The sequence below is a fragment of the Psittacula echo genome (genome assembly GCF_963264785.1).
Source record: "Psittacula echo genome assembly, chromosome: 23".
Lineage (NCBI taxonomy): Eukaryota > Metazoa > Chordata > Aves > Psittaciformes > Psittacidae > Psittacula > Psittacula echo.
The window spans coordinates 619192-644756 of NC_137748.1; the positions used below are offsets into that span (position 1 = coordinate 619192).

At 48.2% G+C, this 25565-nt stretch overlaps 3 protein-coding genes across 18 annotated transcripts in view; 1 reads left to right on the forward strand and 2 right to left on the reverse strand.

Annotated features, from left to right (window-relative positions):
* Positions 1–15223, forward strand: LOC308229293 (E3 ubiquitin-protein ligase RNF113A-like). Of its 6 annotated transcripts, none has more exons than XR_013958373.1 (12): positions 1–272; positions 407–483; positions 567–671; positions 1934–2041; positions 2268–2377; positions 2577–2683; positions 3180–3269; positions 3963–4056; positions 4562–4668; positions 4827–4901; positions 7652–7822; positions 13702–13833. XR_013958373.1 is itself a non-coding variant. In XM_080633245.1 (11 exons), the coding sequence occupies exons 1-11, from the start codon at positions 173–175 to the stop codon at positions 7741–7743; spliced, it is 1065 nt and encodes a 354-aa protein (XP_080489371.1). In that variant the 5' UTR covers positions 1–172; the 3' UTR covers positions 7744–8433. The 6 variants fall into 6 exon arrangements, 3 of the variants coding, with proteins under 3 accessions (XP_080489371.1, XP_080489372.1, XP_080489370.1); XR_013958374.1 differs by lacking the exon at positions 13702–13833 and adding an exon at positions 12858–13680; XR_013958375.1 differs by lacking the exons at positions 7652–7822; positions 13702–13833 and adding exons at positions 5192–5262; positions 15054–15223 and having other exon boundaries at positions 10–272; positions 4827–5095.
* On the reverse strand, positions 6046–20390 carry STRADA (STE20 related adaptor alpha). Of its 8 annotated transcripts, none has more exons than XM_080633232.1 (14): positions 20319–20390; positions 17697–18035; positions 17489–17550; positions 16229–16286; positions 15234–15262; positions 11269–11371; positions 10838–10959; positions 10606–10714; positions 10395–10518; positions 9388–9559; positions 8836–8940; positions 8450–8691; positions 7757–7799; positions 6046–7370 (listed from the first exon to the last, which is right to left on the reverse strand). In XM_080633232.1, exons 1-14 carry the CDS (start codon positions 20353–20355, stop codon positions 7218–7220), a joined length of 1698 nt encoding a protein of 565 aa, XP_080489358.1. In that variant the 5' UTR covers positions 20356–20390; the 3' UTR covers positions 6046–7217. The 8 variants fall into 8 exon arrangements, with proteins under 8 accessions (XP_080489358.1, XP_080489357.1, XP_080489360.1 ...); XM_080633231.1 differs by having other exon boundaries at positions 17465–17550; XM_080633234.1 differs by lacking the exon at positions 20319–20390 and having other exon boundaries at positions 17068–17550; positions 17697–17719.
* CCDC47 (coiled-coil domain containing 47) overlaps positions 20121–25565 on the reverse strand; it is a 9211-nt gene continuing 3766 nt past the window's right edge. For 3 of the 4 annotated variants that reach the window (XM_080633241.1, XM_080633242.1, XM_080633240.1), the window contains exons 7-13: positions 25084–25185; positions 24156–24266; positions 23441–23526; positions 22148–22206; positions 21077–21186; positions 20734–20901; positions 20121–20450 (exon numbers count right to left, since the gene is read on the reverse strand). In XM_080633241.1, the coding sequence (XP_080489367.1) occupies positions 20370–20450; positions 20734–20901; positions 21077–21186; positions 22148–22206; positions 23441–23526; positions 24156–24266; positions 25084–25185 (717 nt within the window). In that variant the 3' untranslated portion in view covers positions 20121–20369. Of the gene's footprint in view, positions 20451–20733; positions 20902–21072; positions 21187–22147; positions 22207–23440; positions 23527–24155; positions 24267–25083; positions 25186–25565 lie in introns of those variants that run through there. The other variant, XM_080633243.1, reaches the window with a different exon arrangement.

Consider the following 25565-nt stretch of genomic DNA (forward strand, 5'->3'; position numbering starts at 1 on the left):
GGATGCAGGATGGGCGCGTTCAGAGCTGGGGCTCCCGTTGCCACGGCGACGCGGGAGACCCCCGGAGAAGGCGGAGGGGGAACGGGGATGGAGCCGCGGCTGCGGGAGCCCAGTCCTCCCCTCCCGCAGGGGGCGCTGTGGCGGGGTCCCGCGAAGCGGTCGGCGGCGCAAGATGGCGGACGAGGCGGTTGATTGCAGCTTCGTGTTCAAGAAGCGGGGCCTGGCGGCGGGCAGGGGCCGGCGCAAGCGGCCCAGCAGCGACCAGGAGCGGGGTGAGCGCGGCGGAGGGAGGGAGGAACCCCGGGAGGCGAAGCAGGGCCCGGTGCCACCGCAGAGTGCCGGTGTCCGGGGGGTGAAGGGCTCCTCCGAGGCCCGGGGGCAGCTCTAAGGCCGGCTCTGCCCGCAGAGAGCAGCGGCGAGGAGGGCAGCACGGTGGTGCGGAAGGAGCGGCGGCGGGAGCTCCCCAACCCCATGATCCAGAAGGTGAGGCGGCCGCGGCAGGGCTCCCGCCGGCCACAGCCGTGGGGCTGCCTGCCCTTCAGCCCCGCTGTCTTCTCGCCCCTCAGACCAGGAGGTGCACGAAGGAGAGGCCGGGGTATGCGCTGAGCAGCAGCGATGAGGAGGATGCCGCTAAGGAGATTGGAGTCACGTATAAATCCACCAGATCCGCGGTAAGAACGGGAGGAGTGGGATATCGCGCACTTGAATTGGGCTCTGCCAGTGTGGGAGCAGCCGCTCCTATAGATGCGCCTCCTTGTCCCTGCCCTCTTAGTAGAAGGTGTTGGGTTTACTCTCCCGTTGCCCCCTGCATCCTCAGGAGGCCATGGAAGTTGGCCTTCCTCTCTTAGAGATGGGAATTAAAGCCCCAAGGGGCCACTGGACACGGCACAGGAGGGGGAGCTCTTGAATCAGGTTTGCCTTAGTGCTGGGTTTATGGTTTCAGGTTTAGGCCATCTTCCTTCACAAAGGATTCAGGGTGACTTGGAGGGTGCACCCACCTTTATCCTTGTGAGCAGTGATGGGGTAAGAGCTACAGAGAGGTCGTTTCCTCGGGATCGATGGCTCTGGGTGTGCTGTTAACACCTGGAGTGCAGTCAGCTGTGCAGGGCTGGGCACAGCTCAAAGTGCTGTTCCCGCTGGATTTTCCTCCTGATCCAGTGAGGTTTTGCCCGTTAGCGTGAGCCTGCACAGGAGGTAAGCAGGATCAAAAGCAGGTACCCACACACATTCCCCTTCACACCTGTCTAAAGTGGCAATAATGCCTAACTGTCCCCAGTGAAAGGTGCAGGGTCAGACCAAGGTCTCCTTGTCACGTTAGAGGTGAATATGAACCAAACCTCGTGCTTTGACTGCTGCCAAGGGGGGCAATGTGTTCTTAGCCCTCCTTCCCATAGGGAATGAGGAGGTAGCAGCTTTTGGCCTCAGAAGCTTTTGGCACTGCGGATTTGGTTTTAGTTGAGGCTGGTTGTAACCGTGCTTCTGTTCCTGAACATAAAACCTGGGCTGGGTGTCTGTTTGCTCCATTAAAGAGGAATCTAAACCCGATTGAAACTGTATTAAAGCTGAGTGCAAGCCACCCACAGCTGGGTTAAAAGGTCCCACCACATCCTGTGTGTAGGTGGGGGGAGTCTCATGATGGAAGTGTTGGATATCAGAGGCCTGAGCCTCTGGCTGAGGGTGAAGGAATAAAGGACAAGTGTTTCCTGCCTCTGCAGGCTCAAACCTGGGAGCAGTGGGGAATTAGCACCTCAAGCACAAGGCTGGATCCAGCCCATGGGGGATTCTGTCTCTAAGGGACTGTAGAAACTGGTGAGAAGCGAGACAGGCCATGTGCAGTACTTGCGCTGGGACCAACCCTGCAGGCAGCCAAAGAGCTCTCTGCCTTGTACAGGTTTTCTCTTCACTCTTGTCACAAGTTCTTCTTGCTTTGCAGAAACCCGTTGGCCCAGAAGACATGGGAGCCACAGCAGTGTATGAGCTGGACACGGAGAAGGAGAAGGATGCTCAGGCCATCTTTGAGCGCAGCCAGAAAATCCAGGAGGTGGGTGAGCCCTTCCTCTGTGAAGAGCTGGTGCTCGGCAGCAGGAGTGCCTGTGCTTTACTCATCCCTCAGTTCCTCTCTGGAAATACGAGGAGCCAAGAGTGCAAAGAATTTGGCATTAAGGATGGCAGGGCTGGGAAGGGAGACCTGGTGTCAGAGCGGTGACAGCTAATCCATGTTATGAAGCTTTCCTGGTCTTTAATCACCTTTCTTTTTGCTTGCGTAGGAGCTGAGAGGAAAGGAAGATGATAAAATTTACCGTGGTATTAACAACTACCAGAAGTATGTGAAGCCCAAGGACACATCCATGGGAAATGCCTCTTCAGGAATGGTCAGGTAGGTCGGGATGAGCCTCAGAGGACTGGGACCACAGAGGAGCTCAGGCACCATCCCCAAAAGCACCTCTCTGGGGCCTGAACTTCACTGTTGCTGCCAGCTTCTCTCTAACAAGTTTGGTGTCTGGTTCTGACCAGGCCCCAGGGGCCTTCCCCACTGCAGCTGCAGAGCCGGCCTGAGCCTTCTCCCACCCTTTCAGAAAAGGACCCATCCGAGCTCCGGAGCACTTGAGGGCCACGGTGCGATGGGACTATCAGCCCGACATCTGCAAGGACTACAAAGAGACTGGCTTCTGTGGCTTCGGAGGTGAGCAGGAGCTGCTCCAGGCCTGCGAAGGCATGCATTCCAGCTTGGGCTCCATGTTTGTGTACTTGTTGATGTCCAGGCAGCTGTTTGCAGAGCTGGTGGCTGATGCCGTTGCAGAGTTGGTTTATGTGATGTTCTGGTCAGTTGTGGCCCTTCTGAAAGCTGCTGGCCTCTAATCAGGGGGTATACAAGTCCTGGGGGGGACCCCTGGGATGTGCCACATTCCCACAGGAATTCTGGGCACTGAGGCCACATGAGGGAATGGATTTCCTGTTCCTTCCACCACTTCCCATATGTGTCAATGCTGGAAGTGTCCCTGTGGCACTTCCACAACCCTGAAAGCGATCCTGCACCTGCTTCAAGAGCACAGACAAGCAGGAAGCAACCAAGTTTCCCCTTCTGCTGGGCAGAGCTCAGGCTGCTCCTGCAGGAGGTGTCCTGATACCACTGCCCTGCACAGCCTGGCTGCTCATTCCTCTTTCTTTGTGCTCCTCAGACAGCTGCAAGTTCCTCCATGACCGCTCGGACTACAAGCACGGATGGCAGATTGAGCGGGAGCTGGATGAGGGTCGTTATGGAGTCAATGGTAAGGCACCACCTCCCTGCTCACCTCATGGAGGAGGAGGTTCCCAGGTCCTGCCTTTCACGTGCCTTGGGGATACTGGATCACTAAGATCTAAGGCAGAAGCTCTTCCCTGTGAGGGTGCTGAGGCGCTGGCCCAGGGTGCCCAGAGAAGCTGTGGCTGCCCCATCCCTGGCAGTGTTCAAGGCCAGGTTGGACACAGGGGCTTGGAGCAAGCTGCTCCAGTGGAAGGTGTCCCTGGTTGACTTGATGATCTTAAAGGCCCTTTTCCAACCTGATTGATTCTGTGATTCACTCAGTGTCCAGAGCTGTGGCCCAGGGCTCATCACCCCCTGTGCAGGGGTGGAGGAAAGGGTGAAAGGGTGTTCTCTGCTCAGTTGGTGACAGCTGCTTTGGAAGAAAATCTTAAGTTCAGAAGGAGGGGGCTGGAGGATATTGCTCTTTATAGCAGTGAGTGGGTGAGGGAGAAAGAATTTGCTCCTGGGAGATGAGCAACAAGCAAGCTGGCTCATTAGACCCAATTATATCTCAGTCCCACGTGTGTTACTGACATCAGCAGCACCCAGATGCCAGAGCTCTGTTGTTTCCAGCACTGATTTAATCCCACCTGCTGCACTCCCTGGAGTTAATATTTCATGCCCCACGCATGGGCTGGTCTGGCTCTTGCTCCGATCTGCTTAACCCTGTCTTCTGCAGATGAGGAGAACTATGAGGTGAGCAGCGATGAGGAGGATATGCCTTTCAAATGCTTCATCTGCAGAAGTTCCTTCAAGAACCCCGTGGTCACCAAGTAAGTGGTGGGTTTGGCACGAGGAGCGGTGTGTCTGCCAGGCCGTTTGTCAGTCACTGTCCAGGGGAATACAAACAGTGCCACAGGCTGGTGGGTGGGACCTGCTGCTTGTCTGCCAGGGCTTTCTGTGCATGGGGAGATCCTCTGGTATCCAGGAAGCCTGCAACTGGAGCAGCTCCTTGGCAGGGACCTCAGGCTTTGTTGTGCAGGCACCAGATACTTCCATCTTTCTGCTTTTGTTTTCCTGCCTTCGTTCCTCGTGGGCACAACGGCACCCCGCATTGTGCGAGCAGAGGAACACCAGCATGGGGAGGCTGAGAGCTTGGCAGGATGAGGAGCAGGCTGCGCTGCCAGCCCTCTCCCGTGCTGCTGGGAACAGTGCTGCAGAGGGAGCTCTGCACGCAGCTGGCTTTGCATTCCCTGGCCTGTGGGGTCAACGGTATCTAACTCCTGGGCACAGTGATTGTCTCTGGTCACTGGCAGTGGTTTCTGTGTCTCCTCCCAGGTGTAGGCACTATTTCTGTGAGGGCTGTGCCCTCCAACACTACCGCAAATCCCAGCGCTGCTACGTGTGTGACAAGCAAACCAACGGCGTCTTCAATCCAGCAAAAGGTAACGGGCACCCACGGGGGAGAGTGGGAGCTTCCAGGGGGGCAGCCAGAGCAGCCCCAGCTCCCGATGGATCATTCTGGTGTTGGGCCAGAGCTCCCAGGCCTGTGCTGGGACAGGCCCTGCACCTGAGTCTCATCCTGCCCATTCCTGTTTTCCAGAGCTCATGGCAAAACTGGAAAAACACAAAGCAGAGGAGGAAGAGGAGGACGAAGAGCAGCAGCATTCAGAGCATGGTGAGGATCCTCAATAGCAGAGCCCCCTGTTTTGTATCTACCTGAATAAAGCTTTCATGGGACACAAAAACCAGCTCACAGCACTTGCCTTGGGGCCAGCAGCAGCCAGTGCTTGTGTATCAAGCAGCAGGTAGCTACTTAGAGTGACCTCACATCCCCACTGTGCTGGTCCATGAAGGCATGAGAAGGACCAGGTAAGGTCATGGTTTGAGTACCACTGCCTGTCTGCCCAGGGGTAGGAGGTGGTGAAGCAGCCTCCAGTCACTTCCTAACTTCCCTTTTTGACCCAGGTGCTGCTGGTTCACTCCTAACTTTGCCCTGATCCTGCTTGCTTCCTGCTGCTGTGTAAGCATCAGACTCTGTAAGCTTTGAGCATGGAGCAAGCTGAACACACGGAAAGGGATGAGAAATAGCAGCTTGTTCATCCTTCACCCTAAAAATGCAAACCTAGGGGAGAGTGGAGGGGTGCAGTTATTTGTGATTGACCACAGGCTGAGAAAATGGGGCTGGTTCAGCCTGGAGAAGGCACCAGAGCAGCTCCAGTGCCTAAAGGGGCTGCAGGAAACCTGGAGAGGGGCTTGGGACAAGGGCCTGTAGGGACAGGCCAAGGGGAATGGCTTGAACCTGCCAGAGGGGAGACTGAGCTGAGCTCTTAGGCAGAAGCTCTTCCCTGTGAGGGTGCTGAGGCGCTGGCACAGGGTGCCCAGAGAAGCTGTGGCTGCCCCATCCCTGGCAGTGTTCAAGGCCAGGTTGGACACAGGGGCTTGGAGCAAGCTGCTCCAGTGGAAGGTGTCCCTGCCCCTGGCAGGGGTTGGAGCTGGATGAGCTTTAAGGTCCCTTCCAACCCAAATGTGGTTTCAGCCAGTCAGCCACGCCGTTTCTACTCCCCAAACCAGGCTGGGATTCTGTGATTTACTCCAGCTCAGTGTTTTCCTTTCAATCTTTTATACCCACCTCTTGGTTCCTAAGAGAACTCAGGAGAGGCTTTGAACTCCAATGGGCAACACAGCTCTTCAGTCACAAGCCCTTATGAGCCACGAAAGCAACTGGAACTCACTGGGCTGAGCTGTATGAAACGAAGGACACGAGAAGAGCCTGTGCCATCCTTTGTGATCCCCTCCATCACCTTCCAGAGCCAGCAGGCTTAAAAAACAACTTCAGAAACAGTTTATTCGTTTTGGCAAAAAACTATAGTAACAAACTTCACCTGCGTTCAAGTACGGGTTCTAAACACAATGAGGACCTGCGGCCAGCACCACTGCTCCACCTCCAGCACCCATGGAGCAAAGGGCAAACTGAAACCTGTCACTACACATCCAAACACCAACCCCATGGGCAGGGGAGCGCTGCTGCAGGAGGGCAGTCACACAGCCATGAATCAAGGGGAGCCAAGCTTTTCCCTGTTGGTCAGTCAGGGAGGGCAGAACAGCAGTGGTAATGGGAGGCTGAACTCTGTACATGTTCTAAGAGGAGTCGTGCAGGAAAATCAGCTTCGTTTTCCTGTGTGCCAGGGGCAGGCACTGGGAACAAGCTGGTGTGAGGGGCTGGTGCTGTGAAACCAGCCCAGCTAAGGGGAGGCTCAACTGGATGTGCTGGGGGTTAAGAAAGCTGGTTTGTTGGAAAGGGGTACACTTGGGCTGGTGACCCAGGCAGCCCTGGGAGGAGAGGCTGGAACAACCCCATCTGGCACTCAGGAGGGCTTGGGATCAAGTAAGAGGAGCCTCAAAAGCTCACTCCAGAGCTGGAAAAGAAAGCAGTGCCGCAGAGAACACCCAGTGCAGTGGTGGTGCCTGGAATGGAATTGGGTCTCTGCCATCTCAAAGCAGGACCCAGATTTAAGATCATCCTCCCTTTTTTAACTCGCATTGTCAAAACTTACCCTGTGACAACTCTGAGGAGCTCAAAGAGAATGCCTCAAACCAAGAGCTGCCCACCTCCCCCTCACTCTAAGGCACCCTTCAAGGAGGAAGAATCAAAGAGGGGAGGGACGTGAAGCCTTCAACTGGGATACACAAGGAAGCCAGTGATTTTCAGGAACACAAACCAAGACCATAACTACACAGACTCACTCAACCCACTCAAGTGATCTACCAGTGTAGACCTGGGCACAGCACCCTCTGGAGGACTCCACAGTTCCCTTGGGGCTGATCCTTTCCAGCTTGGGTCTGTCCGTTTGTACGTAAACAGGCAGCTGCAGTTCCTTCCCAAGGACCTGTAAACTCCTCTATGTGTAACATTCATCACCTTTTACGAGCACAACCAATAAATTACAATGTCCAGGAAGCTCCTCCGGAACCAGGCACAGTCCCTGTTTCTCTAGAATTCCCAGTCGTCCACATCCAGCTGCTCCAGGTTGGATACCAGCCCAAAAATGCCACTGGGATCCTGCGGCCTCGTTCCTTCCAAGTTGATGATTGGGGTGACGGGGCGCAGAAGTTCAGGGAGTGCTTCAGAAGCGCGGCGCTTGATCTGCACAGAGGAGAGAACTGAGGTACTGAGCTGCCTCCCCACACACCCTAGCACCAACACGGGTATAAGCAGAAGCAAGGCCCAGGTCACCTCAGTCTGGTCTCATTAAGGACCAGGTTAGGACTGTCCTGACCCTGTGGGTGCCAAACTGTTCTGGTGTACAGGACAGGCAGGTTTCCATCCTTTGTTCAGGGAGCAGCCCATGCACCTCCCAGGAGAACGGGAGGATCAAACTGCACTACAATGAGTCACCAAACTAACTGAATCCTTTCAGATCACAGGAAATTCAGCAACTCGACTTCCCCCCCACCCCCTCCGCTTCAGTGACAGCAAAACAACTACAGAAAAGCCACTGTTCTATATCTGCCGTTAAAGGAGTTCCTTACCTGCTTGAAGAAGGGGTGGTTCAGCAGAGTGCCAGCGCTCGGCCTGTGGAAGGCAGTGAGGATCAAGTAAGTAACAAGTGTCAGTGTTTAAAGTTAAGGAGTGGGAGAAGAGAGCAGGGTCCTTCCTGCCTCTCCCATTTGTCAGCTATAGGAGGTTTCCCTTTTGAAACCAGGAGCACTGTTTGTGTTCACGTTTTATGCCAGCACCTGCCCAAGTCACTGACGTGCACACCCCAACCTTTGGTCAAGTTTCTGAGCAGGGAGGTGTGCTGGAGAGCTTTGTCATGGAGGAAGGCAACTTCATACCCATTACAGAGGAAAATACAGTTGTTGATCACCTCCCCTTGTCATCTCTGCTGGCTGAACAGCAGACATTGGCAGTGATGGAAACTGGCTAAACAGAGCCTCCCAGGGACCAGAAATTCAAGTTGTTCAGTTTATTTTCCTGCCATGCAGCACTGCTCTAACCCTCAAAGGTTGCAAAGTAGTTCTTCAGGTTCTCTTATAGAATCTTGAATCATGAGCACTGAAAGTGCTCGAAGTATTAACACTGCTCTTGTTTTACATGCTTGGACTGCTCCTCTCAATGTATGGAGCACATCCTCACGCCACTCCAACCACCTCAAACCACCTCTGCTGGCTCTCGTGGTTTAAGCAGCCCTGGAATAGTGCAGGTCTGTGAAGCTGCTTTACCTGAAGTCAGGATTCCGCTGGAGGCACTGCTCCACAAAGTTATGGAAGCAGGTGGAGAAGGTCCGAAGGTAAGGGTGCAGGGTTGGCTCCCCATTGGCTGCTCTCACGTTGCTGACAGCCATGTTCTCACCCATCCCATAATTTGCACTCGAACGGGAGGTCTTCATGGTCAGCTCATCAGCAGGAATTGTGGTGGTGTCGAGCAAGCAGGGAACAGTTCCATTCAGCTTCTCCAAGAGCATCTGGAATAGATGGGACAGAAGCAACATCATATGCAGTAGGATCTCCCATTCAGACAACACCCTTGTGTCTTCACATCCCAGTGCAGCAAAGCAGTTCCATGTGCCAGGAAGAAGGATGAGAAAGGAGCAGCTTTTAAACCTTACCTGAGTAGAAGGCATGTCTTTGAATGGTACGTGGCCGTTCGCCAGCTCACAGGCTGTTATCCCTATGCTGTAGATGTCAGATTTTGCATCGTACCCCTGGAGATTCTAGATGGAAAGGAAAAGAAAACTCAGCCTTGTGGACTTACATGTGATTGCACTGTGATTCCCATGGATAATGGGATTCCCACAGCTAATGGGAATAATCTGTAGAGGCACCTACAGGAAAACTCTTTGGTCAAACCCACTTGCCCTGTGCCCACCCCAAATCTGTTTCCTGCAGCCTCTCCCTTCTCCTTGCATTTGCACACCTTCCTCTGGAGGGAAAGGAAAGACAATGTTCTAACACGGATTTGTCAGCAACTGTCCCCCTTTTGACAGGAATACAGGTTTCCCCATGCTGGGGGTCACTGGTTTTAAGGTAAAAAGGGGGAGCTCATCACAAGTAAAAGGAGCTTTTGTCATATCCCCCCCTCCAAACATGCCACAAGCACTCAGGAAATCATTCAGGAATACCATGTACCACTAAAAAATAGTATTTTCTTTTCAACACACCTGCTGCAAGACTTCAGGGCTGAGCCAAGGCAAGACTTTGATGCTGTATTTGGGGAAGTCATGAACAACTTTGAGTCGCTGCCCATGGTTGATCATACTGAGATTACTGCGCAGGCCGGAGAGGTAAACCTTCCCATCCACAGAGATCAGGATATGGCTAGCTTTGACACTCCTGGAAAAGAGTAAAAGCAGTCAGCTCCTCTGGCTTCAGGAGTGGTGTTCCTTACAGGAATATCGTCCTTCCTTTCGAGGAAGGCTTAGTGCAGAAGGGCACGGCAGAGGATGTAAGATAGGCGTAGGTAAGCTGGATTTCTTTTACGGTACATAATAGAAGTAGTAAGCAGTAAAAACCTACAACTTTCAGCATCTGAAGTGTACAAAGTGTAAGAGGAGAACTATGCCAAGACAGTGATTTAGAAAGAGACTGTTTTAGTACTAAACAGAAACTCAACCTAGGTGAGCACCTAGGGAAAGGCTAAAAGCTTATTTCAGTGCATAGTACTTGGACTCCCTGAATGCTGCTCTAAACCACTTCTACAACCATTAACATGACTTTGTTCGCTCACCCTGCAGGACCCCAAAGAATGTTTCTGTGGCAAGGAGAAATGCAGGACTAAGGGTCACAGACCCAGGACCTTCCACAGTAACAGGGAAAATCCCTCCTACCACTGACAGTCTCAATTTGGAGACTATCAATAGTACCCAAACAGAGCCTTAACAAGTCAACCTGTCAACATGAGCTGCAGGGTGATTTTAGATACTCAGTTTATCATATAACAACCTTATCTTTGGGATAAGTTTGCTCTACAGTGACACTTTCATGCAGTTCAGTAAGATCCATGAAGTAATTTCCCACATCACTGACTTGTTCCAACAGCAAAGTAATACAGACTTGGTAATGCATCATCCCACATTTCTTAACTATTCACTCTGCTCTAACAATGAGCAGTGGTGCTTCTGAGAACTTCCAACAGAAGGAGAATGGATCCCCCCCTATTTTTAAATACCTATGTACATAGCCCATATGGTGGATGTAGTCAAGTGCTTTCAGTACGCCTTGGAGGATATATGCAATGGCCAGTTCACTCATCCCATCCATAAAATGGGTACAGATCAGATCTTTTGCAGAACCTAAAAAGAAACAAAACGCCTCTTCAACGGTCAGAAAAAAGCCCCAAGGATATGATGCACAAACAAAGGTAGTCCCTCTTCACCTACCATAGGCCATGAAAGATGTCACCACCCACAGCTCGTTGTCAGCTATGAAAGTTGCTTTGTATGGCACAATGTTGGGGTGGTTGAAGAGCTTGGAAACATGAAGTTCCCCCTATAATAAAGATATTTTAACTCCATTTAGTAAATGCAGAAGTAAATACAGCATTGACAAGCACTGCTCTTGCTGTCTGTTCTCTCCCAAACTTGCATTATGGTATTCGTGGATTCACGTTACCTGCAAGAATGTGACCATTTCATTTGTGCAGGCCTCCAAGTTCACTCTTCTGACTGTGACATACTCCCCTGTGGGTTTATACTTGGCCAGGTTCACAACCATCAAGTCTTCAAAGCCTCTGCCTGAAAGAGAAGGCATTAAAGCTTCAGCAATACTTCTGGAGAACTCCTCCAGTCCTTGACCCTTAAATAATCTTTACACTCATTTACTGAAACTATTTTTTGCCTTGTGAAAAGGAGTAATCATTCCAAAAGACACTACCTTCCTTGGCACGTATCCCAGCAAGGGAAATTGTCCTAACCTGTAATATTACCCTGTCTTTCAAGTTCAGATCTGAGGTGTAATGAAATGATGAGGCTACAGCTCCACCAAGGACAAGGACAGGTTTCAGGAGTTCTGATCCTCCAGCCCATGAATAGTAGCAGTATTACCTATGATAGTGAGCAACTCATAACAGCTGCTGTCTGGCTGGAAGTTGCTCATGGTGTCCCTTTTAGGGGAAGGAGCTATCGACTCGGAGCTCGCCTCATTTGTCTGGGGAAAGAAACAAAGTCAGGTCAAGAGAAGTGAAGATCACACAACGGAAAAGTCATCTGCTCCTTAGATTACCACACACCTCAAAAGAGTAAGACAGGACTGAATACAGAAGGAAATGTAACAGCTGTTCAAATCACTGTAAGCAGTTACTTATCCACTGCAATCCAGGAGATGCCTCATTTCAGAAGATCCAGACAGCTGTGTTTTAAAACAGGTCACCATACAATTTCTTTAGGAACATTTGGATAAAGCCAATTATCATTCCCCAAGACAGCTTACAGTAACCACCTGTCTGCCACCAATTACAAGTTTCTGTGCCACCCTCCTGCTGCCTGAGCAAAGGCCAAAGGAAAGCTTGTCTACAGCACTGCTCTGCACTGTGGCAGATGATTCCTGGCTGCAGGAACAGGCTTCTGCTGTCCAGCTGCTCACCGGTGGTAAGAGTAGAACAGTAGAAGGGATGAAGCAACTTAGCTCAAGAGATGAAGATCACAGATAAAGAAAGAAGCACCAAATCAAAGAAAAACCAGGTTAACTGCAAAGCATTAGTGCTTACAGGAGAAAAGAACAAAAGGAAAAGACCCCACACCACATGGGGAAGCAGCCTCCAAGCTGTCACCTTTCCCACTACAGCTGACATCAAGCTCCCTCCTTTATATGCATATAAATCTTTCCAAGCAGGATTCTGCAGAGGACAAACCTCAATGTTCTTGCAAGTTCCAGTATCACTTCTAACTCCCTCGAATTCCCAAAGTCACAGGAAGAGCATCCTAATGGAGATCCAAATTTATTCAGTGCCTAAGATCAGATTTAGTTCTCTCCAATTTCCAGCACATTAACTCCTCCTGACATTTGCAACTCCAGCTCATTTTTTCCACCTCAGTCTTCTTTAACTGCAGATGCCCTTTATCAGACCTTTTGTCATGGTACATGAAGCAGAAAAGGCTTGTGCATTTCCCTACAGTGACAGCCAATGCTCTTTTTTCCATCACTGAAAGATGAAAACAACACAGCTGAGAGACAAGGAACTTGCTGTTCTACACTTGGTTGAGGGTAAATGGAGTGTGATGAGCACAGACATCAATTTGCCATGCACTATCTTTGTGTCCCCAAGTATACTTTGGGAGTAAAGTAACAAATCACACCTCCCAAGTTCCACCCTTTCAACTGACCTTGAACAGCAACATTTTACCCCTTTCTGCCTACCTTTAAAACGGGTATGTTTCAGTTAAGGGATTTGTGAACAGTGCTATTGTGTCATTTCAGCTCACACAACTCCAGCACAGCAACTCAGTCCTGTTCCAGGGTAGTTAACCCCAGAGACCTCAGCAGTCCCAAGTCCTTTATCCTAGCTCTAATACTACACAAATGCTGTTCCTTGGCTGACAATAGGCAGCAGCAACTTTCCATTCAGGATCTCAAATGTGTGTTAAAGCAGCCTGTCAATTCTGATCTCAATTGTAGCATTCATTACTTCTTCCAGCAATTCCTGTCAACAGCAAGACTGCCAGGAGAGACACACAGGCAGATGGAAACCTCTGAAGCAGAAAGGCACCACCAAGGAAATGAAAGCAGGAGGCTTTGCTAAGCAGTGTTATGGAGCAGTGACAGCTGGTGAAACACGGAGCGGTATATAAGTGGCTTCCTTTAGTAAAGTCCACTCTAGATAGAGCATAAGCCAACAAAACAGATGCAAAATAACTTAAATTTAATATTATTAATGGTGCAATTTCAGCAGTAATGGAAAAATACCATAAACTTCCTTTTTAAGTGCCTTCCAGTACATCAGAGGTCATCACTCACCTCTCTTCATGCTAGCAGTGACCAAGAACTGAGAGTTAATGCAAAAGGAGCTCTACCAGCAATTTATCAACATCATTCAAGAGTTTAAAAACACACAAAATAAGTTAAACTGAAACGTCATTTATGAAATACTGCAACAAAGCTCTTCAGTGGTTTCACACAGGACAACTTTTGGTGTATGGTCACAAGCAAAAGCAGCTGCAAAATGAAGTCACGTATGAGTAGCTTTATGGCATGACCTTCATTAAGGGCTTTCCAGCTTGTTGATCTGATTTTAATTTGAGATAGATTGAAGGAAATTAATCTTTGAAAGACATCTCCTATTCTAAATGCCATAAGACAATCAATTAGGTGATGCTAGCAAGGATCTGCATTTGCCAAATGCCCTTCATCTGAGTTAGGAACAGAGAACGTTGGTTTTGTTCTGCTGCCTTCCTCCTTCCTCTCCATCTCCCTCATTCCCTCACTTCCAGCATAAAACTTTCTCCCACCCCTCTTCCCAAATGCTTTACCTTTTTCTCTAGGCCTGCTGGAAAAAATCAGCTTTTATTTAAAGTCAAATGAGAGTCAGCAATACCACTGCAAAAGTGTCCAAACCCCGAGTGAGTACCTGAACAAAAGCAGAACAGATGCTAATCAAACTTCGCTTCCAGCCCAACATATGTGTAATGCTCAGCAATTTGATACAAGATGTGAATTTACTTGACTTTACACAAAACATTCCATATCCATCTTGCATTTTCTGCTTTGTTTGTGCCAGCAAATGACAGCCAGTGGCACAAAGATCAATTATAAACAGCTTGAACTGACAGAATCAAATCCTACTTAATTTGTGTTTGCAATTAGCTTAAACTAGAGCAACACCTGCACACAGAAGTGTTTCAATATAGTGTGGGGAGGTGGGAAATCATTTAGACAAATCCATTCAATCAGAAGTTGTGTTATTCCATGAGCATTGCTCATTATGAACTAGACTGTGTGTGATCAGGGCCTGCGGAACACAAAGCATCCAGATGAAGTTTCCACCTGCCTTTTTGATCAAACGTTCCATGTTTGCCGGTGATTTTAGTTTTTAAGAGGCAAAACTCTCTCTGTGTGCACGGAACTGGCTCTGAAGATGAGCAGGTAACAGGAGGTAGAGTCACCTCAAACTTGCATGATGTTTGGTTTTGATGTCAGAGCCTGTTGTGGCTGCTCTGCAGGGAACAGAAAGGAAATTGGGATCAGTGTGTTCAGAAGGGAACACTGGGTTTGAATGACCAACCAACTTCCTTGGGCCTAGTTTTCAGAATCATAAAATCATGGAACTATACAATGGTTTGGGTTGGAGGGGATACCTTCCACTAGAGGAGGTTGCTCCAAGCCCCATCCAACCTGCCCTTGAACATGGCCAGGGATGGGGCAGCCACAGCTTCTCTGGGCACCCTGGGCCAGCGCCTCAGCACCCTCACAGGGAAGAGCTTCTGCCTAACAGCTCATCTCAGTCTCCCCTCTGGCAGGTTCAAGCCATTCCCCTTGGCCTGTCCCTACAGGCCCTTGTCCAAAGCCTCTCTCCAGGTTTCCTGGAGCCCCCTTAGGCACTGGAGCTGCTCTAAGGACTCTCCTTTAAGAAGCCTTCTCTTCTCCAGGCTGAACCAGCCCAGCTCTCTCAGCCTGGCTCCAGAGCAGAGCTGCTCCAGCCCTCACAGCATCTCTGTGGCTTCCTCTGGATTTACTCCAACATAGAAGTCTCATAAATTAACCTCTTCCTTTTATTCTAAAACAGATACGCTTTTCTGAAGAATCAGATATAAATAACCTCAGGGGGGTGAGGGGAGGGGGAACGGTGACACCAATACAAATCCAAGTGATTAAAGTTTTGACCTGTCACATACAGTTGGAAAACCACACACCAAAATCTCCACTCCAGGGTGAAACCTGTTTCCACACTTGTAGAACTAAATATAGAGATGAGATATTTAACTAAGAGAAAAAGAAAAGAACAAAACTCAAACTTCCACAAGGAATAATCTCCATGCAATGAACCACAGCACCACAACCTGCAAAAGTCACTTACTTTTCTCCGAGAGTCACCCGGAGGCTGCTCTGGAGTAAAGAAATCAATTGTTCACCATGTGTTCAACAGATACCCATTCAAAATATAGTTGGAAAAGTGAGTAAATAACCCTGCATGCTACTTGTTGATATCAAATATATTGGGGGGGGGGTGGTGTTTGAGGGGTGGTGGTGTTGGTCAGAGACATTTAATTCACACATAAGTCTGCAGCACTGAGAATCATACAATCATAGACTCAACTAGGTTGGAAAAGACCTTTAAGAATCAAATTATACTACACGTATGGGAATTAAAGTTATTCCAATACTGCTACTGTTCATATACCCAACATAAATGTGAATCTTTTTATTATACCTCTAAACACATTCAAAAATTACATATCTGCTTTCTTAAATACAGAAGAACTATCCAAAGTTTATTTAAAGTAGTGCAAATTCTTCCACTCCACCTGGAAGCTCAAGATCGAGACACCCTTCCTATGCTCTGACCTCCTTCCATGGCACCAATTCTGCAGCCTAGTGGGCAGTTTGGTTCCTTATGCACAAAGCAGAACAGGAACCTACCAACCACCTCTTCTATGGGCACACTGGGGAGTTGTCATAGAATCATAGAATAGTTGGGGTTGGAAAGGACCTTAAGAGCATCCGATTCCAACTCCCTGCCATGTCATCAGTTTCAAAATCAATTTTTACTCTGAAAATGATAATTAACCTTCCCAATCCCTGAATCTATCTTTTGCATAGGGAAAGGTTGTATTGGTTATGCTAAGAAACACAGAATGCAGGGTCTGAAAACAGTGCTGCCACCCCCGAAAAGCTGGATTTTGGACACTTCCATATTAACTTTACGTGCTTCCCCTGCTTGAATAAGCAGATCTGGTGCTACAAGGAGAGTTATTCATTATTCTACTGTTAAGATACATATTTACAATGAAATTAACAGACCTTGCAGCCAAAATACTTCTAACAATGTCATTTAATGAGAGGAAAACTTACCTCCAAACAGTTCAAACTCTCTTAAGCCCTCAACAATGAACTTTTCAGACACCCACCGCTGAAAGAAGAAAAGCCAAAGCAGTTCATCAGTTAATCCACAGAGAAACCAGTTTCTTTTCCACCTCCCCAACAAAAGAAAAGAGAATCATAACAATTCAAGGATTCTACTGTGGTCTCAAACCAACCAGCTGCAACATCAGAGTTCCAGCCTTATTTTAGTTAAGTGTATTCTCTTCTTGTCCCACTGCAATGGCATGCACCCAACAACTAACAACTACGGCTCTTCCTGACCAACATGCACTTGCAACAACAGGTAACATCATTTATAATGCTCAAACAAGAACCTTTATACATGCACACACAGCAAAAATAAGAAGCATGCTGCAACTCGCTTGTATAGCCAAATAGAAGCTGGTTGGTTTAAACAGATGTAAGAAATGCTTCAACTATTTACAAGGAGGTGATGTCTTAGAGAACTGAAGGGGTTTTTGGCTATATATCTATTGACCGAATGCAAAATTAGAAGAGAAATATGTTAGAGTTGTTTTTCTCCAGAATTCATGCTTTATTTGGCAGCAAGCATTAGGTCATGCAGAGGAATCTCTATTCACCTCTGTGATTCAAAGAGGAATAGACACACAAACATAACACACCAAAGGTACAATTTTAGGCTTGCACAGTGCTGATCATGTAGCATTAAATAAGCAAGTGCAAACACTGCCATGTTAGAGGTTGTCTAGCTGGTAACATAACTGAAGAAATATAGCTCATGCTGTTTAGTGCGAGGGAAGCCAGCCCTAGAAAGCACCACCAAGTCTTTAGGTGACAACGACCCAAACCTTGTTTCTAACACCGTCAGTTAACAGCATTTTCTCACATGAAACTTCCTCGCTTAAAAACGCAGAATTAAACGAAGCTGTTGTGTGTAGTTACGGGTTAAGTTCAGGGTGAAAAACACAAGCTGTCGGTGGGGGTCACAGCGAGGCGGTAACTTCTTAAAGCAAGGCAGGAAACAACCAGCACCACCGCACTTTCTCTTCATTACAGCGCCCGTTAAACCCCCTCGCACTGCATCCAGAGGAAATACACGTGTGGACGCACATGGGTTTAACCAGCCCCCCGCACGTTTTAACGCCGGTTTCAGGTGCTTTCCAGGAGGGCAGCTCCTCCGCACAAGCGCAAGGCTCTCCCGACACGCCGGCGCCAGAGGGAAGCTGGAAGAGGTTCAACACTCACCCTAATCCGTTCGGGTTTACTTACAAGAAAAGACATGGAATCCGCGTTACCGTTACCACACGCAGCTCGGGAAAGGACGGGCAAACCTGCGGGCACAAAGCGGGTCACCCCGGAGCGCAGCGCTCACCCACCCGCTTCCCGGCAGCCCCACAGAGCCGAGCGAGGCCCACCGCAGCGCGGACAAGGCCGGTAAGCACGGCCCGGGGCCCACAGCGGCCTCCCCACACCTCACCCGCGCCTCGAGCTGCGGCCGCCGCTCCACCGGCAGGGAGACGCCGAGCGTGTGACGCCAGCACGCCGCCGCGTGACGCGGCGCGAGCGTGACGTCGCCTCGCCGAGCCGGCGGGAAGAGGCCGGCGCCATGTTGGCTCCTTCAGGGGACGGCGGAGGCTGGGGTGACGGTGATGCGGCTGCAGCACCTTTAGCACAGGCGGTAAATCTTCCATGGCTGCCCATCCTGTGGTGTTTAATGGCTTCATTGGTGATGTTAATGAGGGGATCGAGGGCATCCACAGTAAATTTGGCTGGAGAGTTGATCTGCAGAGGGATCCAGACAGGCTGGACCGATGGCCTGTGGCAGTGATGTCAGATTCAACAAGGCAAAGGACCTGCACTCAGGCCACAACAACCCCCTGCAACGTTCGAGGCTTCGGGAGAGAATGGCTGGAAACTGCTCATGGAAAAGACCTGGGGGTACAGCCAAGAAGCCACCAGGATCCTGGCCTGTACCAGCACCAGTGTGGCAGCAGGACCAGGGCAGGGATTGTGCCCCTGCACTGGGCACTGGGGAGGCTGCACCTCGAATCCTGTGTTCAGCTCTGGGCCCCTCACTGCAAGAGAGACATCGAGGGGCTGGAGAGGGGCCAGAGAAGGGCAACGGGGCTGGTGCAGGGCCTGGAGCACAGTGTGATGGGGAAGGGCTGAGGGACCTGGGGGGTTCAGTCTGGAGAAGAGAAGGCTCAGGGGGGACCTGATCGCTCCCTGCAAGTGCCTGAGAGGAGGATGGAGCCAGGAGGGGCTGGGCTCTGCTCCCAAGGAACAAGGGATGGGACAAGAGGAACCGGCCTCAAGCTGCACCAGGGCAGGTTTAAATGGAGCTGAGGAACAATTCCTGCCCCAGAGGGTGCTCAGGCATTGGAACAGGCTGCCCAGGGCAGGGCTGCAGGCACCGTCCCTGCAAGGGTTCACACCCCGTGGAGACGAGGCCTCAGTGCCATGGGTTAGGGGTGGCCTTGGCAGTGCTGGGCAATGGTTGGACTGGATGTTAGTAAAAGGTCTTTTCCAACCTGGTGGATTCCATGATGTGGCCTCATGGGCTTCGTGCCCTTCCCCAGCACCCACACCACCCACACAGGGAGCAGCTCCCAGGTGGACCCAACCACCAGGCCTTGCGATCCTATGGGATGGAAGGAGCGCAGAGTCCAGCCAAGCAGAGCAGGCAGGGGGAGTGTTTCAGTTCTCTTTTTACTCTTCATTAGATTGTTCATTTGAATGTTCATAGTACAAAATTAGCTGCCACAGCCCACAGACATATGGGACTTCAGGAAAGCTGTCCACTTAGCACAAACCAGCATTACCTTTCCAAGACCGCTGTGGAACAATGCCATAGTCATCTTTAAAGCTAAATAGTGCTAAAATTTCACATCATCTACGTTAGTTTTAGCTTTAAATAATTTTACCAACCATTATAAAATTAATGTATTTGCATGTATCAGGTTACAGACATTTGCATTTAAATCAGTGTGAAGTAGCCCATGCTGGAAGTTTAAGCAGTTGCTGTTTCAACAGCAGCTCATTCTTATTGCCTCTGAACCAAATTTGCACACAGTATTCAACAAGAAAATGCAAGATCCTGTTTTCCCCACAAAACTGTTAAAAGTCTGTTACAAGCAACAATAAAATGCCTTCTAGACAGGAAGCATTTATAAAATGCAGGGCTCTCTCAGCAAAGTGCTTGCACTGGGGCATTCACACTCCCCATTTAGCTTCAAAACCTGAAGTGATCATTGAAGCGGATTCATGTACCCCCCAAAACATTTTTACTTGCTTGGGGAAATTGGCAGTTGCAGTTACTCACTGAATCTAGCTCTGGCTGAAGGGAACTAGGCAGCAGCTGCTGAAATCAGGCGGTTTTGAGGCAAACTTGTACAGTTAAAAATGCTCAAGGAAAATTTTGCTGAAGCTGCTAATTCACCACATGCTCCTGAAGAAACACCACGCTGACATTACACACTTCACATTGTACTTGTGGCCTTCAAAACCACAAGTAGGAAACTTCACATAGCCCCTTCCCTCCTCTCTAACCCATCTGGTTTACACATCATGCCCACAGGTGACCTAATACTGTTTCAGTCCCTTGGTTGTAAAAAAACAAAGAAAACAAAAAGCACTTCTATTCTACTGGGCTGAAATCCCTGAAGAATCCATACTGTGTATGGAAGGCTCTAAGTTTTGTGCCTTTACAAGCTTGATGCAAATAAATGCACAGTAAATGTTTCTTGTGCAGTTTTCCTCCCCTAAAGTTCCCCCCCTTACCTCCCAATAACTAAACCCGAAGTTTAAAACCAAAGCATGAGTATGTTACCAGCACATGTGGATAGGTAAAACCAGAGGACTTTACAGCCTTCTGATTTTAAAGAACAAATGACAAAGAGCATTCAAGACTACTGCAATTTTTTTTCTTAGACAAGTAGCAAATGTACCACCTGGAGTAAAACTGCCAAGACAAAGATCTCTACGTACACCTGCATGTTGCTGGAATACTTAAATAAGTAACACCAATGCAAGGAACATTTCTCTTAATGGCTATTAGTGTTCAAAGTGTAGGATTATGGAGTTAAGTAGATCTTTGTACCCTGTGGATTCCAATTCTGCAGGTGGCACTGAGACATTGCTCCCAATGGAGTCACATCGCTTTCACTTTGATTTGCTTCATTTTCATCTGCTTCTTCTCAAGCTTCTTCTGCTCACGCCGCAAAGCTGCTTCCTGCAGGTAAGGACAAAGAGAAGTGAATGAAGAGCAGCCATCCAAGAGCAGGCTGATCACTTCAGGAGAGCTGAACAGCACATGGGTTCACATCTCTAACCACGTGAGCTGGCTCCTCACCAGGAGCCTTTGCATGTTTCAGAAAGCACCAGCACATACCCTGGGAGTTCTCTGCCTTCCCACAAAGATCCAACAGGATCAGAGGTGGGTGTTGCTGCTGTACCTACAGGCAGCCCAGGATACAAGCTACAGGCTGACGTAACAACCTGAAAATCCACCTCACCTCCAGCCTCCGCTGCTTTTCGGGATCCTCTTCGTTCATGATTCTCTCCTTCTCTGCCCGTTTCTTCTCCTCTCGGCGGGACTGAGCAGCCTCCTGCCTTTGCACATGAGTCAGCTTAAGGAAGTTCTCTTCCACACGAGCCCTGTTCTTGTCAGCTTTTTGTTTACCCTTTTGACAGAGAGAAGGAAATGCAGTTCATATGGATTTCCCCATAAGCAGGATGCAGGATCTCTGGTAGTCACATTAGAGATAGAAAGCTCCCCATATTAAAGATTAGGGATCCAATGGTAATAGTGGCAATTTCATACAATATTCAGAAGACTGGAAAATAGATACCACTTACTTCTCTGTTCAGACGGAACTTCTTCGCTTTGTCAATAGAGTAGATAACCATGCTCATCAGAGGCAGCAAAGATTCCATGTCCTTTGGGGAAGTGTTGCCTGAACCAGGCACTGAAATAAAAGCGTTTCTTGTTAATTCAGAGAGATTGAAAGGATTTTTCTACTTGTTGTAATGCTCTTTCCTTATTGCTCACACCATTCAAAAAGATGTTCTTATACTACTCTTTAGGAAGGATAACAAGGCTCAGTGCTGGGTTCTGCGCTTAGGTCACAACAACCCCATGTAATACTACAGGCCTGGGGAATAGTGGCTGGGTTAATGGTTGGACTCCATCATAAAGGTCTCTTCCAACCTAAACAATTCTATGAAATAACAAAGAGTTTATTTTTAGACATCAAACTTAGATTCCTCACACAGTGACAGGCACGTTTACCCCACACAATCCTCCTTAGTCTTATTAGCATAGAATGCAAAATAAGAATTGAATTCAGACTCTGACATGAGCTTTGCCTTTGAGAACAGACTCCCACCAGGCTGGCTTTATTTCAAACTAGGGGCAATCAAGTAGCTCTGTGCAAGTTCAAACTGCAAGGTCCATGGCTTAAGAGCAATGATGACCTGATGCAACCACCACGGTATTAGGAACAATTTCTTCCCCAAAGGGTGGTAAGGCTTTGAAACAGGCTGCCCAGGGCAGTGCTGGAGTCACGGTCCCTGGAAGCATTCCCAAACCATGCAGATGAGGCCCTCAGTGCCATGAGTTAGTGGTGGCCTTGGCAGGGCTGGGGAACAGCTGGACTTGATGAGCTTAAAGGTCTTTTCTAACCTGGTTGATTCTAAGATCAATAATAGCAAGATTCAGTATCCTGTTATGACAATGTGCTGCTCGCTCCCAGTGTTATCATGGCCTTCTGTTTACTGGCTAATCAGTCAGTGATCCCGTTACATGCACTGAAGTCACAGGTCATATATGTTGTCTTCCATAGATGCCACAATCGAGCATATGACTTGCACAGATAAAGTGCAGCACCCTCCAGGTGCACATACACACTTGTACACCAGTTCTCTTACCATTAAATGTAAACAGAAGAGTCTTCTTGGTTTCAGGCAGTTTTGTAAGCTGCCCCTCCCTGGTAGGAAAGAAAAAAGTGGCAGAAATGAGTGAAGAAAATTAGGGGCATACAAAATAACCTGACACTGATAGGGAAAACCTTGACAGGAACCAAGGGAAACTTGCAAACTACTTGTTGGAGCAAGTCCAGAGGAGGCCACGAGGATGATCAGGGGCTGGAGCACCTCCCATATGAAGACAGCTGAGAACTTAAGGGCTGTTCAGCCTGGAGAAGAGAAGCTGCATGGAGACCTCAGAGCAGCTTCCAGTGTCTGAAGGGGGCTACAAGGATGCTGGAGGGGGACTCTTTATCAGGAATTGTAGTGATAGGACAAGGTGTGATGGGTTCAAACTGAAACAGGGGAAGTTCAGGGTAGATATAAGGCAGAAGTTCTTCCCTGTGAGGGTGGTGAGGCACTGGCACAGGTTGCCAAAAGAAATGGTAAATGCCAGCCCTGGCAGCGTTCAAGGCCAGGCTGGACAGAGCCTTGGGCAACATGGTCTACGGTGAGGCATCCCTGCCCATTGCATGGGGGTTGGAACTGGATGGTCTTAAGGTCCTTTTTAATTGTTCTATGATTCTATGAAATAAACAGGATTAAAAGCCTGTTGTAACCCAAATTTAAGTTGCAAACTTTAAGTGTTTTACTCAAAAGCAGTGAGAAGGCATTAACAAACAGCACCATCCAACCCAATGGTCAGAGCCCTACAAAGGTCTGTGTATTTTTAATGACATGCAATTTTGTATATGCTGCTCTGTTAATTTATATTCCTACAGACCTTCTAATAAATACCCGTTAGGGAAAAAAACCCATGTTGGGTTTTTTACACTGCAGACTTTGCTTACACCTAGTTCTCAATGCATTCAAATAGCATCTGAGGTAACATCTCAAGTTCTCCTCCTGCAGTGTTATTTCTTGGCCCCTAAACTATAACAGGCTGTGTATCTTTAGTGGGGTTACTCAGTCATTTTCCATGTGTACACTGGAGCTGCCAAGTGTTAGCTGGAATTTGTAGCTGCCTAAACTACAGCAGAACCAGCACATAAAAATCAGTATTAAGGCAATACAGCACCTTTATCTTCTAAACTAATGCAGCATTTGGAAGCATTGGGAGTGCTGTTTATTCACCTGTTTCACCTCTGCTCCCAATTTCTCTTTGTGTGCATTCCAGCAGGCTTCACAGTGCAAACAAGTCTGTCAGCCTCTATTTTGCTCAGTGCTACAGTAGCTACTGGGAGGAGAGATACGTACTCTTGCATAAGTTTTGGACCAGAGAACTGGTCCGAGAATTGGACGGACTCGATCTTGTCAGCATAGTGTGTGAGGAAATGTATCATCTGAAAGAGAAAGTGGGGTTAATTCCTCCCAACACCAATCCATCTGCCGCCTCCCCGCTCCATGTGGGTTTACCGAAGTGTCTATATAGCACTCAGAAAACTGCTGTGCTCAGCTTGCCACTATGACACTGAAATGTAAACTGTCATTTATTTATTTATAGCTTTTGCTACAATGGGCCCCAATGCGTGGAATTAATGTGAGCAAGTCAAATATTGGATATCTAACTCCTATTTGGGTTTTTCCAGTTCATTTGGTCATCAGGTCAGCTTTGAGGACCTGCAAACACACCATCAACACCCTCCTTCGAACAGGCTGTTGGAGCTGAGTTCCAGGCTTTGAAAAGCAGATTTAAGTCTGCAGTTCAGATTAGGCTAACAGTTGCTATGTAAAAGGGATAAAGACGTGACAATTACATCCCTCTTCCAGCCCTCAAGCTTCCTTAGGGTCTTGGTTTCTCTAGATCCCATGGGGGGAATTTGGATCTTTACAGGAGATTCTATAAAGATTAGAACTTTTTTGCATAGGCTTCCGAGGAAGGTTTGTACTAATTCAAGGGGTTGGAACTGGACGATCTTTAAGGTCCCTTCCAACCCAAACCATTCTGTGACTCTAATTCACTCAAGCTTACCTTGGCATCCATTATTCCCTCTGTGACCTCCCCCATCTCCGACAAGATGGCCAGTGAATCTGGAAGCCCGTATCTTGCACCAGACTTGGGTTTGTCACTGCAGAACTCGCTCTATTTCAAAGAAAACAAGGGCGAAGAAATAAACACAAGCTTGTATGTATCTTATCAGACTGATCTGTTCCAGCACAGTGGGGCAGTTTAGTGCACAAAGAATACGCTAACTCTGTCCCTCAGTCCTACTGGGGACATTTCAAACACGCAGCATCAATACTCTTTAAGTTAGTATTTCTCTTCAACAGTCACTACTTTAAAGAAAAAGATAAAACAATTTAATACTCAAAGCAAGACATTTTACTCGTGACATTTTGCTTTTTGCTTACCTTGTTTGATAACAAAACAAAACCCACTGGCATCCTACCAACCACACTTTACTGCTGTCCCTGAGTTACGAAGGAAGAGATTATTAGCAAACCACTGCTTGTTATCACTGGATTCATTGCAAGCTTCAGGGCTTGGACATATGGAAAGTTTTAATTTCAGATCACATAAAAGCAGATGACTCAGACCCAAACTTTCCACATCACATATCACCAATTAAGTCTGCTTTTCAAGCTTTGAAAAGCCATTTGTGCAAATTAAATGAAGTGACACTTGTGTAGATCCTGACAATATACTTCAGACTCCTCCTAAACAAGCACCAGAAGGGAGGTTTAAGCTGCTTTCAGTTGACTCTTTTCTTGCAGTTCTGACAGGATCTGGTGAGCACAGATATCTGGTGGCATTATTTTCACCCATTACATGAAAACATCTCTTCCCCACACACTAGATCCAACAGTTTTCAACTGTTTCCAAGAAAACACTTGACAACTTAGAGGTTCTTATATCCGATTATTTACCACGTGCATATTCCCAACAAGAACATACATACCAGGTCCTGCATTTCCTTCTGAAGTCGCACCAGCGCTTTTCTTGTCCCAACAGCAAACACATAAGTGTCCATATCTTCATCATTCATGGTTACTTTTATTTGCTGTGGGACAGAATGTGATTAGCCCTGAGCAGATTTATACCACTCACTCTGCCTTCAGGCTACTGCTCAAATGGAGACCTACATCTTCTGTGACTTCAGTGTCTGACACTTTGATTCATGACAGCAACGACTAAGTGAGGCTGATTTAAAGCTTCTCAGTATGTCTTACAATAAACTAGCTTTTTAATTATACTGAGTGCTCAAGTTTAGTGTTGTGGTATAATGCTACGGTGTAATGACAGTGACTAGAACAGCAGAGTTAAGACTCATTTGATGAATGATTCTTTTGGATTATTTCAACAGTTACCGAACTGGAAGATACGGAATTACCACAGAAAGATACCCAGCAGTTCACTTGTATGTCCCAGGAACAATCCAAA